The 17,432-nt window shown below is 40.6% G+C and overlaps 1 protein-coding gene across 1 annotated transcript in view; it reads left to right on the top strand.

The window, feature by feature from the left end:
* The window catches only part of LOC127575517 (contactin-associated protein-like 5), a 611,376-nt gene that overhangs the window by 168,373 nt on the left and 425,571 nt on the right, over window positions 1-17,432 (top strand). The window contains exon 8 of the mRNA XM_052025454.1: window positions 14,067-14,328. Within this exon, the coding sequence (XP_051881414.1) occupies window positions 14,067-14,328 (262 nt within the window). The remainder of the gene's footprint in view (window positions 1-14,066; window positions 14,329-17,432) is intronic.

Below are 17,432 nucleotides of genomic sequence, written 5' to 3'. Positions count from 1 at the left end.
AATAGTCTGAAAGATATGAAACAAAACGCAGGCAGAAATTTGCTAGAAGGTATTATCATGGAATCTAACTATACGGTATAATGTTCTGTGTTCTGGAGTCAGATGGCGAATAATGGAAGGTTAAAGCAAGAGAAGCAAATTTGCAGATAGCTCAGCAAAAGCATCATATCAGGAGAAACATAACTCTAAAAGAGAAAAAAATAAGAGATGACAATATTAATAAAGGAAAATAAATAATGGAAGGTAGTGGAAGTAAATGGTTGCATTGGCCCAGAGTTGAATGGTTCCAGAAAAGGCTCATCAATGAAGTGGTGTGTGGCAATTCATTGACCATTCTGTTCAAGATTCCACCACAAAATTCAATTGCCCACATGGTCTAAGGTATCAAGTGTTAAGATATTGCCAAGGGGGTCTACGTGGATGTGAAGTAGCAGGAAAGGTTCTAAAAGTGCCAAAGGATTTATTGTAGGAGTAGGAAGAATAGAGAATGCTAGTTATTCTCTCACTGCAACTAGGTCATAAGAACAGATCCATGTGAGTACACTGCAAGCCTGATAAACAACCATGAAGAGATGTTGGAAAAGGACAATGTGGTCAACTCTGCCAAAGGCTTCAGGAGGATCAAAAAGGATAGAGACAGTTCTGCACTGTTGCTATAATTTTGGATAGTATTTGTGACTTTGATTATAGTTTTAATACTCTAGCAGTTGCAGAAATCTGAAAGGATTTAAATGGCTATGGAAAACTAACACTTCCTCTGACTATATTTCTTTTTCTATCTCTCTCAGCTTGCATTCATATCATTATGCTTATTTTATTATTTTTGTACATATGTGTGTTATGTATGATTTATGTTAATTTAACCTTATGTTAACTTATGTTTGTCATGTTTCTAACTTACTGTGCTGCTGCAGTAAAAAGCTAATTTTCATGGCAGTGATACCCCGTGTATGTATGCCTGTGACAAACTTGAACTTGAATGGTGGGAGAGAACAGCAAAGTTAAAGATTTCAGAAAGGATAATGGTGTCGGAGATTGGCTAGTGGTGTATAAAGACAACGATTCAAGGAGGTTTTGCAGAAGTGTATAAATTTGTGGCTGGCTCAGAATTGGATAGACACTTAAAAGAATGTACAGTGGAGGAAGAGTTGGGGAATGGGACTGATCGGTCTACTTGGAGCTAGTATAGACTTGATGGCCTAAATGGTCTCTTTCATTACTATAATAATTCAATGATTCTGAGACATTGATGTACTGGGAACCAGTGTAGGTGTGGAAATACAGTGGTGAATGGAAGCTGAAACAGGTTAGGAAATAATGCATGACTTTTGGAAAAGCTCACACATATGGGGGGTGGAAGAGATGGGAGTATGGAAATAGTTGAGTCTTGTGGTGACAAATACATTGAATATTTCAGCAGTGGATAAATTGAGACTAGGGAGGAGTAGATCAATGTTATGGAGCAGGAATTAAGCAGTAATTATGGCATTGCACAGACCAAGAGGAAACTCACCTGATTTACCTCCATTTAAATTAATTAACACTCTCCTTCCATACTGGGAAACAACTGTTAGTCTCTGTTGCCACTAATCATTTGGTAATATCGTTAAGTATAACAAATTCCTCTTACAGGAGCAAATTCAATAGCATTTACTGCATTATTGAAAAGCAGTTTTCTTTGTTGGGCGCTACTCATGCTCAGTTCTGTAAATTCTTTCAACAGGCGCCAAAAAGATTATGTTACAATAACATCCAAGCACTTAAGAAACATAAAATGGAGACATTGGTCTAATTAGCTGTTATGTTCTTGCTTTTATTTCCAGCTTATTGAAGTGTAGAGTAGTTCAAACATGATTTCAGGATCTGTTTCAACAAAAATATATATCTCTGTTTCCTGAAACCTCTAATTGGCTTGTTGCTTGGGAAATGTATTAAATTGCTTGCAAAATCTAGCATTATAGAAATTTAAGAATAGATTTGTTAATTGGATCATATTTTCTGACAATTGCATTAATGTTGGGCATATGTTGCAATGTTAACCAGCAGCAATATCAAACAAAATGCCTTGTTGGCCTGTAGAAGAAAACACCAGAACTGGCAACCTAATACTTTGAATCATAGAATTGACTGGAGAAGGAATCCATTTATCCCATTAAATCTATGCCAACTCCCAGTAAATCCCATCAGTCCATTCTCCCACTTTTATCATGTGCAAATTATTCTCTCAAGTGTCTAACCAATTCCATTTTGAGAGCCCTGACTAATTCTGCTCCCACAACTTTTATAGCCAGTGAATTCCAGATCCTAACTAGTCCTTGTGTTGAGCATTTTTCCTCACATCTTCCATGTATCTGTTGCTCAAAAACTTAAACCTGTCCCACCAGGTCCTTGAAAAATTCACAAATAGCTTCTCTCTGTCATGATCTTATACACTCCTATCGAAGCTACTTTCAATCTTCATTTCTCTAAGGTGAACAACAGCAGGTTCTCCAATCTAAACTTGTAATTCCCTCACTTCTGGAACCAATCGATTAAATCTTTGCTGCACTCTCTCTCGGATCTTCACATCCATCCTAAACTGTGGTGACCAGAATTGGATGCAATGTTCCCAGTTGTCAGGTGAGGTAGGGGCAGAAATGAGGTCAATGGAACTAAACACAAATTGGAGTATTGGCTGCTGTACCTGTCAGTTCTGGACAGTCACTCATTGACTCAATCAATTTATCGATGCACCATAGAAAGCATCCTATCTGGATGCATCACGGCTTGGTATGGCAACTGCTCTGCAAAAGGCCGCAAGAAACTGCAGGGAGTTGTGGACACAGCCCAGCGCATCATGGAAACCAGCCTCCCCTCCATGGACTCTGTCTATACCTCTCACTGCCTTGGTGAAGCAGCCAGCATAATCAAAGACCCCACCCACCCAGGTCATTCTTCCTCTCCTCTCCCATCAGGCAGAAGATACAGGAGCCTGAGGCCTCATACCACCAGGCTCATGGTGATAAGACTATTGAACTGTTCCCTTATACGATGAGATGGACTCTTGACCTCACAATCTACCTTGTTTGACCTTGCACCTTATTGTCTACCTGTAATGCACTTTCCTGTAGCTGTGACACTTTATATTACCTCAATGCACTGTGTAATGAATTGATCTGTGCGATCAGTATACAAGATAAGTTTTTCACTGTACTTCGGTATAAGTGACAATAATAAACCAATACCAATGAAATGGAATGTACAGTGGCACATAAAACTGATGGCTGATATATATTCACACACCTTAAGCGTTGGTGACCAAGGACAATTCCTCTCTCTCACCCTCACTTCACCCACCAGAATTTTTTCAACGTCTTATGGAAGGATACAGTAGCACTGCAGATAGTCTGGCTATGTCACAGCTCCAGAAACTCGTGTTTGATCCTGACCTTGGGTGCTGTCTGTGTGGAGTCTCCCTGTGACCTCATGGGTTTCCTTCAGATACCCTTGCTTCCTTCCATATCTCAAAGATGGGGCCCTGACTGATAATATTTAAAAGACATTTGGGTAAGTACATGGATAGCAGGGGTTTAGAGGGATATGGGCCAAACACGGGCAAATGGGACCATCTTGCTGTACAATATTGTCGGCATGGATGAGTTGGGCTGAAGGACCTGTTTCCATGTTATAGAGTACCACAACATGGACTCTATGGTCTGGTATGTCAATTGACTACCATAAATTACTTCTACTGTAAGTGGGTGGCAGAAGAATAAGGTGAGGGGGAGGGTGATGATGAGCAAACTTATTTTCCTGTATTCTAAAGAATAGGTTACAGGGAAATAAGTGAGTAATGGGATTGTTCTGAGAGCCAGCAGAGAGATGAGGGGTTGAATGGTCTCCTTTCCTTCTGTTATAAGCAAATAAGGAGTAAGGATGTAGAAAGAGAGAGGGTAGAGGAAGGACAAAGGATGCACAAGGCACCTGAATTGGTGAAATGCAGAATTATTGGAAGGTTTCCAAATATTTCAGTTTCTAATTTGCTTAAACATCAAAGCTTGAATTGGTTCATCAAAACCATATCTGTTCACATTATGAGTTAAGCCATTGTCATTCTTATCATAAGGACATTACTGCACTCAAAACAAGGGAATTTAAATTAATTCTATTGACATTCTATAACCGGCCCATCCTTTTTTATTTGGATCCAATTTTATTTGCTCCCTTTACAGTTTTCATGCTTCAAGATATTAGTCTTTACAGGGATGGATGGGCTCCCCTGAGACAGCCAGAGCAGTAGTTTAGGGCTGTCAATGGAAGGAACCGACCTTCACTGGTTAAGACAGATGGCACCTCAAGAAATTCCATCTGGCAGCTTATCTAAAACTAATGGAGCTTGCATGCAGATGGACGTTAAATTACAAAGTGAGTCTTAACCACAAAGCAGAGCAGATTGAACACCTTAGCCCTGAACCTAAGTCTAGAAATTCTACTGAACTCTTGAGTGGGTGTAGGAGTGGTGGTACAAAGATGGTTTAGTTTGTTATCCCACCACAAGAATGTTTGGGAGGGATCAGAGCCTGAGATCTAAGTAAAAACTAAATGTGCCTTGGAAATTTCCACCTTTTGAAATCATATGCCTGGTCTAACTCTTCTGAGGCTGGATTTGGCTGGTCGGGCACAGGTCCAATTGGGTGTGGGTGGGGAAGTTCCCATCACTCATCTTGCAAGGATGCCCTAGCCTTGTTTTGTATGTGTGTGAATGGGATGGTCTGTCTTGGGGACTTGGAATCAGACAGCATGGAAACAGGCCATTTGGCCACCACATCCATGCTGACCTGTGGGCACCCATTTTCCAGCTCTTGGCACATGGCTTTCAATGCCCAGGCAATTCAAGTGCTCATCTAGACACCCCCTAAGTGTTGTCTGCGACTCTGCCTCTGACAATACATTCCAGCTACTTGCCTCTCTCTGGTTGAGAAAGGTCCCCTTCAAATCCCCTCTCAATCCCTTGCCACTTACCCTAAATATAAATCCACTGGTTTTATTCACCACTAAGTGGAAAAGATTTCTATAGTCTTATCATATCCATATCTCTCATAATTGTATTTTCCTCAATCTCTCCCCTCTTAACCTTCTCCACTCCAGAGAAATCAGACCAGTTTCTCCTTGTAGCTAAAATGCTTCATCCCAGGCAACATCCTGGTGAATCTCCTCTGCACCCTCTCCAGCACTAGCACATTCTTTCTATTTTGTGGTGACCAAAACTGCATGCAGTACTCCAGCTGTAGTCTCGTGTTTTATAAGATGTTTTATGTAATTATAAAAAACTAACATTTTATAAAGTTGGAGAATACCTTTCCTGCTCTTGTATTTACTGCCCTGACTAATGAAGGCCAGCATCCAATATGCCATCTGAACCATATCTACCTGAATTGCCATCTTCAATGATCTTTGGACTTGCAGCCTGAGGTCCCTCTAGTCCCAAGGACCTTGCCATTCATGCTGTATGTCCTAGCCTCATTTGTATTCCCAAAATACATCACCTCATCATTATCTGGATTAAACTGCATCTGCCATTTCTCAGCCAAGTTCACCAACACATCAATATCACCCTGTATCCTCAGACTAATCTCCACACTGCCAACAACTCCACCAATCTCTGTGTCAGAACTCATTGTGATTCATCCAGCAGCACTTCCTTGGGAGGTGGTTGTTTACCAAAGTTGGTAAAGGAACATTGTTATGGTGGAGTTGAGGAGTTGCATCCAGGTCTAATCTTTGTGTGATGGGACCTAAATGGGAATGTATTGCTCAGCTGTCTGATCAGTAAAGAAATGACCAAAGCATTATAAAACTATTCCATGTTTTTGAGACATAATGTCAATGCACAAATCCATCTCCTTATTCTCTCCCATTCCACAATTCCATGGAAACCCTGCACCACCGCACATCAAAATGCTTTAGATAAAGCATTAATTTAACATCATCTTAATTTCTACTCCACTTATGACGTGATGTTGTTCAACATGATTAATAAGTACCAAAGATATCGCTTTAGAGTTATCAGAACAATTAATCTGTGGGATTCATTTAACGGGTATTTTAAAAGAATATGAAAAGACAATATTATCAGCTTCTTCAAAGATGAAGTCCAAATTGAACTGTGCTTTCAAGGTTTTAATCCTGTATCTATAAGGTTAAAATGGAAATATTCTTGGATCTTGCAAAAAAAATCTTTGTTGTGAAACAAAATGAATGTGATAAAAAGGAGTGCTAAATTCCTGATTAAAATTTCTGAATTCATTTCTTAAATTTGTATATAGGAAAATATATATACATCTTGAAAAATTAACTTAGGATCTCCAGTTGTACTAATCAACTCTGATCAGAAGTAATTTAGATATCTTTTACTTTTCTGTTTGTAAAATTAATTGACAGCAAGACAAATATTTACTCCCCATCCTTGATTTTCCTTGAGTAGGGTAGGGTTGCTTGCTTACTGGAACTGCTGCAGCCTATATGTGATTAGCCAGGAATCTGGATCTGTGACTACAAAAGAATAGGAAAAGTTGTTAAAATAGGGATATTCTGGGACCTAAAGAGAGATTGAATTTGAAGGCAGAATACAAAGTTAATGGCAGGACTCTTAGCAATGTGGAGGAACAAAGGGATCTTGGGGTCCACATCCATAGATCCCTTAAGGTTGCCACGCAGGTCGATAGGGTTGTTAAGAAGGGGTATGGAGTGTTGGCCTTCATTAGTCAGGGTATTGAGTTCAAGAGCCACGAGGTGATGTTGCAGCTCTGTAGAATTCTGGTCTGACCACACTTGGAGTATTGTGTTCAGTTCTGGTCGCCTCATTGTAGAAAGGATGTGGAAGCTTTAGAGAAGATGCAGAGGAGATTTACCAGGATGTTGCTTGGACTGGAGAGTATGTCTTATGAGGATAGGTTGAGTGAGCTAGGGCTTTTCTCTTTGGAGAGAAGGAGGATGAGAGGTGACTTGATAGAGGTGTACAAGATGGTAAGAGGTATGGATCGAGTGGACAGTCAGAGACTTTTTTCCAGGGCGACAATAGCTAACACGAGGAGACATAATTTTAAGGTAATTGGAGGAAGGTATAAGGGGGATGTCAGGGGTAAATTTTTTACACAGAGAGTGGTGGGTGCTTGGAATGCACTGCCGGCAGAGGTTGTGGGGGCAGATACATCAGGGATATTTAAGAGACTCTTAGACACATGAATGATAGAAAAATAGGGGGCTATGTGGGAGGGAAGGGTTAGATAGATCTTAGAGCAGGATAAAATGTTGGCACAACATTGTGGGCCGAAGGGCCTGTACTGTGCTGTAGTGCTCTGTGTTAAAGAGGATTAAAAGTGATGGAAAACTCATACCCCAACTGCCATTGCTTTTATAGGAGGTAGAAGGCTCTAGTTTGGGAGATTCTTACATTCTTCTGCACAGAAGGTGTGAAGGTCTTGATGGGAATCTAAGGAAAACATTTATTTCCCCAGAGTTGGTTGAAATCTCAAAAGCACTGCCTGACAGGAGGGTGAAGGCAAGGACTCTCACAAGAAATATCTTGACAAACACTGGAATTGCCAAGGCATAGAAAGCTGCAGGCCCAGCTAGAAAATGGATTAGTATAGATGGATACTCAATACTTGTCATGTGTGTGGTGGACTGAATGATCTGTCTCTGTGCTGTATGACTCGATGAATAAGAAGCCATTTGACAATATCAACTTTCCACATCACTCGCATTCCCTCTTATTTCCCTGTAGCCTTGCAATTTATACTCTCGCACATCCTCATCAACTCCTCTTTGATTTCTTTTTGCCACTTACCAACACAAAAGAATAATTTATTATAACCGATTAACCCACCAGCACATATATGGGATGTGGGAGAAAACCAGAGCACCCAGCAGAAACCCACACAGTCTCAGAGAGAATGTGCAAACTCCACACAAACAGCACCTGAGATTAGGATCATTCCCCAATGTTGGAGCAATAGAAATCAGTACCAATTGCTGCAATACCATGCTGCAATCGAAGAAGGTTAGTCAAGCTGCTGCAGGTAAAAGGCACAACGGCCATAATGCACTGATTTTGGAAGGAGTGGATATTTGAAGTGAATCATAGTCACAGTGAATACAGTGTGGAACCAGGCCCTTTGGCCCACTGATTCCATGCTGACCATCAACCACCCATTTATTCTAATCCTTATGTTAATCCCATTTTTTTATTCTCCCCACATTCTTATCAATTCCCCCTAGATTCTACCATTCACTTACACGCTAGATGAAATTTACCATGGCCAATTAACCTACCAATCTGCACATTTTTGGGATGTGGGAGAAAATCCACATGATCACAGGAAGAACGTGGAAACTCCACAGAGACAGCACCCGAGGTCAGGATTGAACCCTGGTCTCTGAGTGACTCTACCAGCTGTGCAATGTGCTGCCATAGCAGCATGGAATTGCCACAATGCTGAAGGAGGCCATTTAGCCCATCAAGTCCATGCCCAGTCTCTGTAGAGCAATCCAGCCAGTCTCATTCCCCTTACTTTTTCCCAAAATTCCGACAAATTATTTACCCATTAATTTCAATTCAGGCAGGCATGTTGAGTTACACTGCTTGTCCCTTTAATCTTCCATAAATCCTATTATTTGGTAACTTTAAACACTCCTCCCCTGTTGACACTGATAGTCCAAAAGAAAGAAGATGGAATTGCTTCCTAAATCAAGGAAAAAGGCTGGTTGGTCCTTGATATATCATTGTGCTCCTAAATGATTAATTGTTACTTCAACTGATTCAGGTGCTTAGAATGGAAAAGTCACTGGGACCTGTCCAACCATTGATAGTGTCATGCGAGTGGGTGAGATTGGATACAAGCCATTTGACATCATCATTTATTTGCAGCTTCCTCTGTGAACAGTAGTCTACATAAACACTGGTTCTCTGAATGCTGTGAGCATGCAGGCATTATTGTATAGATGCAAATACAAAATGTATTGATGTGCTGAATGCATAACACCTTGTGTTGTCTCACTAAAGTTAAATGCAAGGTATGTGGAATTCCTGTAAGAAAGCTTTGGTTAAAAATTGTAATTGGCTTGAAATTTGTCACATAAATCTCTCGGCTCTCAAGCAGTAAGCTCGATAGTGGTTTGCTACACTTGAATGTATCCCTGAGCCTAGTTCAAAGGACAGTTAAGAGTCAACAACACTGCTGTCATTCTGGAATCCTTTGCAGACAAACTGGGTCCACTCAGCAAATTTCCTACTTAGAAGAACTTTAGTGAACCAGATGAGTTTACATGACAACCCAGTAGTTTTCCAGTCATCATTACTAAGTCTGTTTATGACAGATTAGTTAATGAACTGAATTTATTTACTTCAGTTGTCATGATAGAATTTGAACTTGTATCAATAGATCGGTGGTCTCTACCTCTGGATTATTCAATCACTAATGTACTACATACCTTTGATAATGCCAACAAGCATTAATCTAACAGATCTATTTGATACGACACATAAAAGGGCACAGAAATATCAGAGTGGGCAGCAGTTACAAAGGTTCTTTCTACATTTATTGGGATCAAGGGAAGCTCTATTGACATATATCTACTCCCAGTGCTGTTTGATAATTTACTTTGTAATTGAAGCCCAAATAACTTTCCTGGAGTCTGACAGCTGTATTGATTTACAATAGGTGTCCAGGGTTGTTTACATATTAGGGAAATGTGTTTTCTCTGAAAAAAATAGTCCATGTTTCTATGTGTGGTGACTAACTGCTTGGGATCATTGCTGTTTTCTTTTTGCATTTGTGGAATGGAGTGTTGGCAAGGTTGACATTTACTCTCCATCCTAAATTGCCTTTGAGTAGATTGTGAATGTGCCGCTACTTGATGGAATCCAATGGGTTGGGAAGGCAGTCCACCTGAAAGACAATTAGCATGGGCTACAACTGCTGACCTTGTGAATGAGGACCCTGTGATTCCTGAACCTGAGCTCCCCTGCCATAGGAAGCACCTTCCCCTCATCTCCTGTCTCCAGTCCTGGATTTTGTAGGTTTCTACAAGATCCCCTCTCATTCACACACATTTTTGGCAATGTTAATTAACAAATTCCCAAAGAATAGTTTTTCTTTAATTCATTAATGGAATGTGAATATTACTGGGTGATATCTTGAACAGCGACTGAGGAGGAAGTTAAGAGTCAACCACATTGGTGGGTCTGGAGTCAGCAGATCAGATAAGGACGACAGAGTTCTTTCTCTGAAGGACATTAATGAACCAGATGTATTTTATAACAATCCAATTTTTTAGTGTTTATAATTACTAAGACTAGTTTCTCAAAAAAAATCCAGATTTATTTAATTACTAGAGTTTAAATTCCCCAGCTGCTGTGGTGAGATTAAAACTCATGTCTCTTAATCAATGGTCCAGAACTCTGCTTGCTAGTCCAGTAATTTAACCACAGCACTGTCAGATAAGAGTACCCATATGTTGATTTAACACATGCTGTAGTGCTGACTGTGGAATTAGTTTGGATTCATAGAAACATAGACATTAGAAGCTGGAAAAGGCCTTTAGGCTCTATGGGCCCACTGTTATTCAATATGATCATCTAAATTTAGTGCAGTCCCTTCTTTCTCCCAGTATCCCTTGATCCCTTTAGCCCTAAGAGCTATATGTAACTCCTTCTTGAATATATTTAATCATTTGGCTTGCCCCTAATCATTGAACTGTGATCACTGAACCTGAACTCTCCTGCCATAGGAGGCACCTCCCCCACATCTCCTGTCTCCAGTCCTGGATTTTATAGGTTTCTACAAGATCCCTTCTCATTCTCCTAAGTGCCAGTGAATCTCTCTCCATACATCAGTCCTCCTGCCCTCCCAGGAATTAGTCTGGTGAACCTTCACTGCACTCATTCCATAGCAAGAACATCCTTCCTCAGATAAGGAGATTTCAACTGCCTATAATGCTCAAGATGTGGTCTTGTCAGGATCCTGTAGCAAGCACCAAATTGCAGCAAGGTATCTCTGCTCCTGTGCTCATATCCTCTCAAAATAAAGCCCAATGTAATTGCCTGCTGAACTTGGCTAACCTTCAGCAACTGGCACACAAGGACATCCAAGTTTCATTGCACCTTCCATTTCCCTAATATCTCACCTATTCAAGTAATAATCTGCCTACCAGTTTTTGCCACTGACGTATATAGCCTCACATCTACTGACATTATACAGCATTGCCATGCAGTTGCTCACTTATTCAACCTGCTCAAATCACACTACAGCATCTCTGCACTCTCTGCACAGCTCTGTTATCTGCAAATTTGGATATATTAGATTTAATTCCCTCATCTAAATCATTAATATATAGAGTCATACACCACAGAAACAGGCCCTCTGACCTGGCTAGTCCATGCTGATCAAGATTCCCATCTAAGCTAGTCCTATTTGCCCGTGTTTGGCCCATATCCCTCAAAACTTTTCCTATCCATGTACAAGTATCTTTTAAATGTTAATATACCTGCCTCAACCACTTCTTCTGGCAGCTCATTTCATATACTGATCACTTTCTGTGAGGAAAAAGTTGCTCCTCAGGTTCTAGTTGAATCGCACCGCTCTCACCTTAAACCTTTGCTCTCTGGTTTTGATTCCCCAACCCGAGGAAAAAGCCAGTGTGCATTCACCCTATCTATGTCCCTTATAATTTTTACTGAGATTAACTGGGGTCCAAGTACTGATCCGTGTTATACCTCACTAGTCACTACCTCCTAGAACCTAGAACCATATAACCATAGAACACTACAGGCCCTTCTGGTCTATGCTGAAACTTTATTCTGCTAGTTCCATTTACCTACTTGGGAAATAAGACCTGTTTATTCCTACTCTTTGTTTCCTGGCTGCCAACCTGCTTTCAGTCCTTATCCTGAATTCCCCAGCTTCGGATCTTGTCTTTCTGAAAGTCCAAATACACCAGATGCACTAGTTCTCCCTCATCTGTTCTGTCAGTTCCAAAACAAAAATCCCGTAATTTGTCAAATATGATCTCTCTTTTATAAATCTATGTTAATTATTTTCTGTCCATTTTCTAAGTGCAATTACATCTTTGACCCTCACATTGTCCCCACTACTGATGTCAGGCTAACCAGTCTCGACTTCTCTGTTTTCTCCTTACCTCTTTATTTTAAATAGTTGGATTGCATTAACCACCCTCCAATCCATTGGAACTGTTTGAAGATCTATAGAACTTTGGAAAATGACCACAAATGCATCCACTATTTCTAGGGCCATTTCCTTAAGTACTCTGTAATGTAGATTATTGGACCCATGGGATTTATTACAGTTCAATCCCGTTATTTTCCCTAACACCATTTTCCTTCTAATATCAATTTCATTCAGTTCCTCCCTATCACTAAATCCCATGTTCCCTAACATTTCTGGGAAGTTATTTGTGTCCTCCATTTTGAAGTCTGAAGCAAGAGTCCTAGGTCTGTACCGCACTAAAATGGGCACTTCGGCCCACTTCATCCATGAGCACTGTGGTGCCTATCTGTGCTATGCTATGTTAGAGAGGGGGATAGCCACAACCTAAGTTTCTCCAACACCTCCTCATAGCACATGCCCTCTAATCCAGGCAGCATCCTGGTAAACAGGCACGGTAGTGTAGCAGTTAGCGTAACGCTATTACAGCGTCAGAAACCCTGGTTCAATTCCAGCCGCTGTACGTTCTTCCCATGTCTGCGTGGGTTTCCTCCACGTGACCCAGTTTCCTCCCACATCCCAAAGACGTACAGGTTAGGAAGTTCTGCCCATGCTATGTTGGCGCTGGAAGTGTGGTGACACTTGTGGGCTGCCCCCAGAACACTCTACGCAGAAGATGCATTTCACTGTGTGTTTTGGTGTATATGTGACTAATAAAGATATCTTATTTTATAAACCTCTTCTACACCCTCTCCAAAGTGTGCACATCCTTCCTATAATGGGGTGACCAGAAATGAATGCAATATTCCAGATGCAGCCTAACTAGACATTTATAGAGGTGCAACATAACTTCCTGACTTTGGAACTCAATGTCTCAACTAATAAAGGGAAGCATGTCATATGCCTTCTTTACCACCTTATCAATCTGTGCAGACACTTTCAGGGAGCTATGGACTTGGACCCTAATATCCCTCTGTATGTCAACACTGTTAATGGTCCTGCCCTTAATTGTGTACTGTCCCTTTACATTTGAGAAAATGTACACTAAGAAAAGTGAAGTCAGACAGGAATGAGCAGTGAGTATTAGGCAGTCTTTTCTGGGCTACTTCAGACATTCCTCCTCAGTGGAACAATATAACCACTAACAATCTACTTAACAACAACAAGGCTCTATTTAAATACTTCCTTTGATGGCCAGGAATTGACCTGTACGATCAGTATGCAAGACAAGTTTTTCACTGTACCTCGGTACAAGTGACAATAATAAACCAATACCAATACAATTTCACAAGAAGATTACCAAATCAAAAGAAATTATTCTGAGTCACATAAGAGATGTCAGAGCAGACCAATAATGTAAACTGGGTAAAGTGATCCTGGGTACGGTGGGTACGTTCAAATGAGTAAAGCAGATCAATTATGTGAAGTGCCTGACCCACTAAGTTCTTCCAGCAGCTCATTTTTTGCTCAGTTAGGTCAAGGTTGGTCAAACAAGTACATTTTTAACAAATATCTTAAAGGAGGAATGAGAAAGTGAGAAACAGAGAGGTTTAAGGAGGGAATTCCAGAGTTTAGGACCTTGGACATTAAAAAGCACAGAAACCAATGGTGGAAAGATTAAATGCTTGTGTGAGTAGGAGACCTAACTGGAAGAGTGGAGATACTGTATTTCAGAGAAATAAGGAGAGGTGAGGCACTGGTGACATTTGTCGGCAAGAGTGATAATTTAAAAATATAATTAAAAATGATTCCTTTTCTTTCAATTGTGGGTTGCAAGGAATCCAGCTGCGAGGTGACTAATCAGTAGTTGATGGGAAAAATAGAACATTTATATGTGCATGATTTTTCTTCTTGTTCTTTCAGGGCAACGTAAGTTTTTCATGTTCGGAGGCGCACATTATCCCCGTTACATTCATGAGTCCCAGGAGTTACTTGTTGCTGCCCAGCGCACCTCAAATGGAAGGAGTGATTGTTAGTTTCCAGTTCCGCACCTGGAACACAGATGGACTGCTGCTGTACAATGAATTTCGCGGAGCTCTTGGAGCATTGCAGATTCACCTCCGTGATGGAAGACTGAAAATAACCATTCTGAAGATGTCAAGGACCCAAACTGACTTTGCTACAGGTAATTGCAACAGTTGATTACTTCAATTTCAGTGAGAGCAGAAATATTGAAACTGAAAGTCAGACAAATCTCTGAGGTTTTCGGAAGGCTTTTTGCCAGACAATTTATTTTGCTTCCTGGGGATTGTGAGAAATGTCAGTGGGTTCATGTTAATTCTTCAATACTTTAAAGAAAGATGAGTTTTGTGAAGGTCTGAGAACTATTTATCATGGAACACCATTGCTCCAATATCTGGAGTCTGAGGTGTCAATTTGGGAGGTTTAGACTGTCAATCATGGGCTCAGTCTGCAATGTCTGTGCTTATAGCTAATTGCCATATGGGGATTAACTGAAAGACTGGCTGTGAACAAAGCTTCAGAATTCACCTGTAGAGACCAAAGTTAGTTTAAGTATGATTTGGAACATGGAAAACATCCATCTGGGAAGTAATTGAAAAGAAAAAGAATGTGCATTTTGTATAACACCTTTGTGGAACATGTAACATTGAACTGGTACCACCAGTCCAATGTTACATGTTCCACAAAGATGCTATACAAAATGCTCTACTCTGTGTATATACTGCAATAATTAAGGCAGAACATTCCCGAGTGTCTGCTTCTGGAGAGAAGCAACTTGTCTGTGTGGTAGTAGACACGTTTAGAGCAGCTGTACCTTTTTTGAACAACAGACTTTGTTAATTTAAATAAGCAACATTCTGCATTATCTAAGTGTAAGAAACAACCTGGAAAACCCTAATTCCACCTCAGACTATATTTCCGTCAATTTGCACTAATGTTGTTATGTTTATTTTTGTTTATTCTGTTGCATAAATTATGTGTGATTTAAGTTGACGTAATATATGTTTGTCATGTTCGTAAAGTACTGTGCTGCTGCTGCAGAAAGCTTATTTTCATGGCATTTATGCCCTGGGCATGTATGCCCATGACAATAAGCATGGACTTGAAAATGAACTTGAACTTGAATGAAGGAGAAGGCCACCAAAAATATGGTGTCAGTAATGGTGGTAATGAAACTGCCGCTTAGACTCCATGGAGACATGTTACTGCAGGTACTGGAATCTGAAGCAACAAACAATCTACTGGAGGAACTCAGCAGGTCGAGAAGCATCAGTGGGAGGAAAGGAATTGTTGACATTCCTTTCCTCCCACTGATGCTGCTTGATCAGCAGAGTTCTTTCAGCAGATTACTTCAGAATCAATCCAAATACCAAATATCACGTGTCTTCTCCAAATTGCAATAAGAAATGGACTGAGGGCAAGCTGTGTTATTCATTTAAGAGAGTACATGATGGAACAAGTCAAAACACCTGAAACACTGGAATTCCAGGCATGTAATCTCTCTAAAATATAAAGACGGTTAAAAGAAAACTGGACATTGTATATTGATCAGGCTGTGTCAGGTAAACCAGAACAAACAAGGGTAAAGGTATTATTGTATCCCACTGGTCATGTAGGGAGAGGATTGTGCCATACACAAACCCCTCAAATGAATTAGGTCTATATAAGTGCAAGAAATTAAAAAAAAAACTGGTATTGGGATTTAACATGCAACCAGAGAAAATTCTAAACAAAAATGACTTAGCAAACAAGTATGGTTTCACATATTTGAAGGGGTCTCTCATCAGAGATCAGATTATTTCTGGAATCCAAGTCTCTAGCCTTGGGGAATGGTAATTACTTTATAGCTACTACAGAAGTGTCCATACAGACATACAAAGCTTCAGAGGCATACAAAATCAGGCTAGGAATGTTGGATGACCGGAAGAAGGATGGACATGGACTGACCTACGTACTAGGGGCAATTTACAGTTGTCAATTAACCGACCTACGGGAAGTCTTTGGGATGTGGGAGAAAACTGGAGCATCTGGAGGAAATCCACACGGTCACATGGAGAACATACAAACTCTACATGGACAACACCCAAGGTCAGGATTGAACTTATTCTTCTTCATTATTCTCTTCTATATGGCACACCCAAGACTGTGGACAGGGCTTTGCTTTAATGTCTTGCCTGTAGGATGATACCTCCATCAGTTCCGCACTGGATTGTCTGCCTGCATGATGCTGGGGAGTAGGTATAGTGGGCATGTCAGGGGTAAGTTTTTCACTCAGAGAGTGGTGAGTGCTTGGAATGGGCTGCCAGCAACGGTGGTGGAGGCGGATATGATAGGGTCTTTTAAGAGACTGTTGGATAGGTACACGGAGCTTAGAAAATAGAGGGCTATGGGTAAGCCTAGTAATTTCTAAGGTAGGGACATGTTCGGCACAGAGTGGGCCAAGGGGCCTGAATTGTGCTGTAGGCTTTCTATGTTTCTATGATGTCTTCAGGTCTCCAGAATACAGCTCAAACTTACAATCTTCAGACTCAGTTGAGGATTGCACCAGTGAGCCTGAACCAAGAGCTATGTATCTAGGTTAATTATCTGAGTGTCAATGTGATTTATTCACACCATTTGTATCATGACTAACCTATGAGTTTTCCTGCAGAAATATCCATGCCAAATTGCAGTCTTACCTGTGGTGTAAAGTCTATTCTGAGTTCTGTCAGAGAAAGAGATTACAAGAAGGACAGAGGGAAAGATTAAAGAATGTCCTCAGCAGTCCTTTGAGAAAGTGGATGTCCCACCAACTGCTGGGAACACCTGGTCATAACAATTCAAAGTAGGGAAGAGCCGTTTGGGTTAACAGGGAGAACCTCAAGTCTATGGATCTAGAGGCAACAGGAGCCCTGCATAAATGGAGTGCATCCCCTCCCAAATGATCCACCGACTCTCCTTGCCAGGCACACCTGCCCCACATTAGACACACTCCAAGGTCCCACACTAGTCACTTTAACCCACAGGATTTAAATGGAATCAAGTAATCCTTGAACCCAAGGGACTGCCTTAGGAGAGTGCTTTGTAAAGATAGCAGGATAAGTTCTGCATATGTTAATGTCTTGATTTTTTTTTGATTTTTAGATTTGAATTTTAATTTTACCATTGGATTAATACAATGAAGTCACAGAATCTGTCACAGAATTTTAGAACAATAAACTTTATTTTCTTGAGCAACTGTCCTGATATATGGTTTTGGCCTGAAACGTCAACAATTCCTTTCCTCCC

The sequence above is a fragment of the Pristis pectinata genome, chromosome 1 (assembly GCF_009764475.1).
Source record: "Pristis pectinata isolate sPriPec2 chromosome 1, sPriPec2.1.pri, whole genome shotgun sequence".
In the NCBI taxonomy this organism is placed as follows: domain Eukaryota; kingdom Metazoa; phylum Chordata; class Chondrichthyes; order Rhinopristiformes; family Pristidae; genus Pristis; species Pristis pectinata.
The sequence above is the reverse complement of the archived record's forward strand: the minus strand, read 5'-3'. Positions and strand labels throughout refer to the sequence as shown.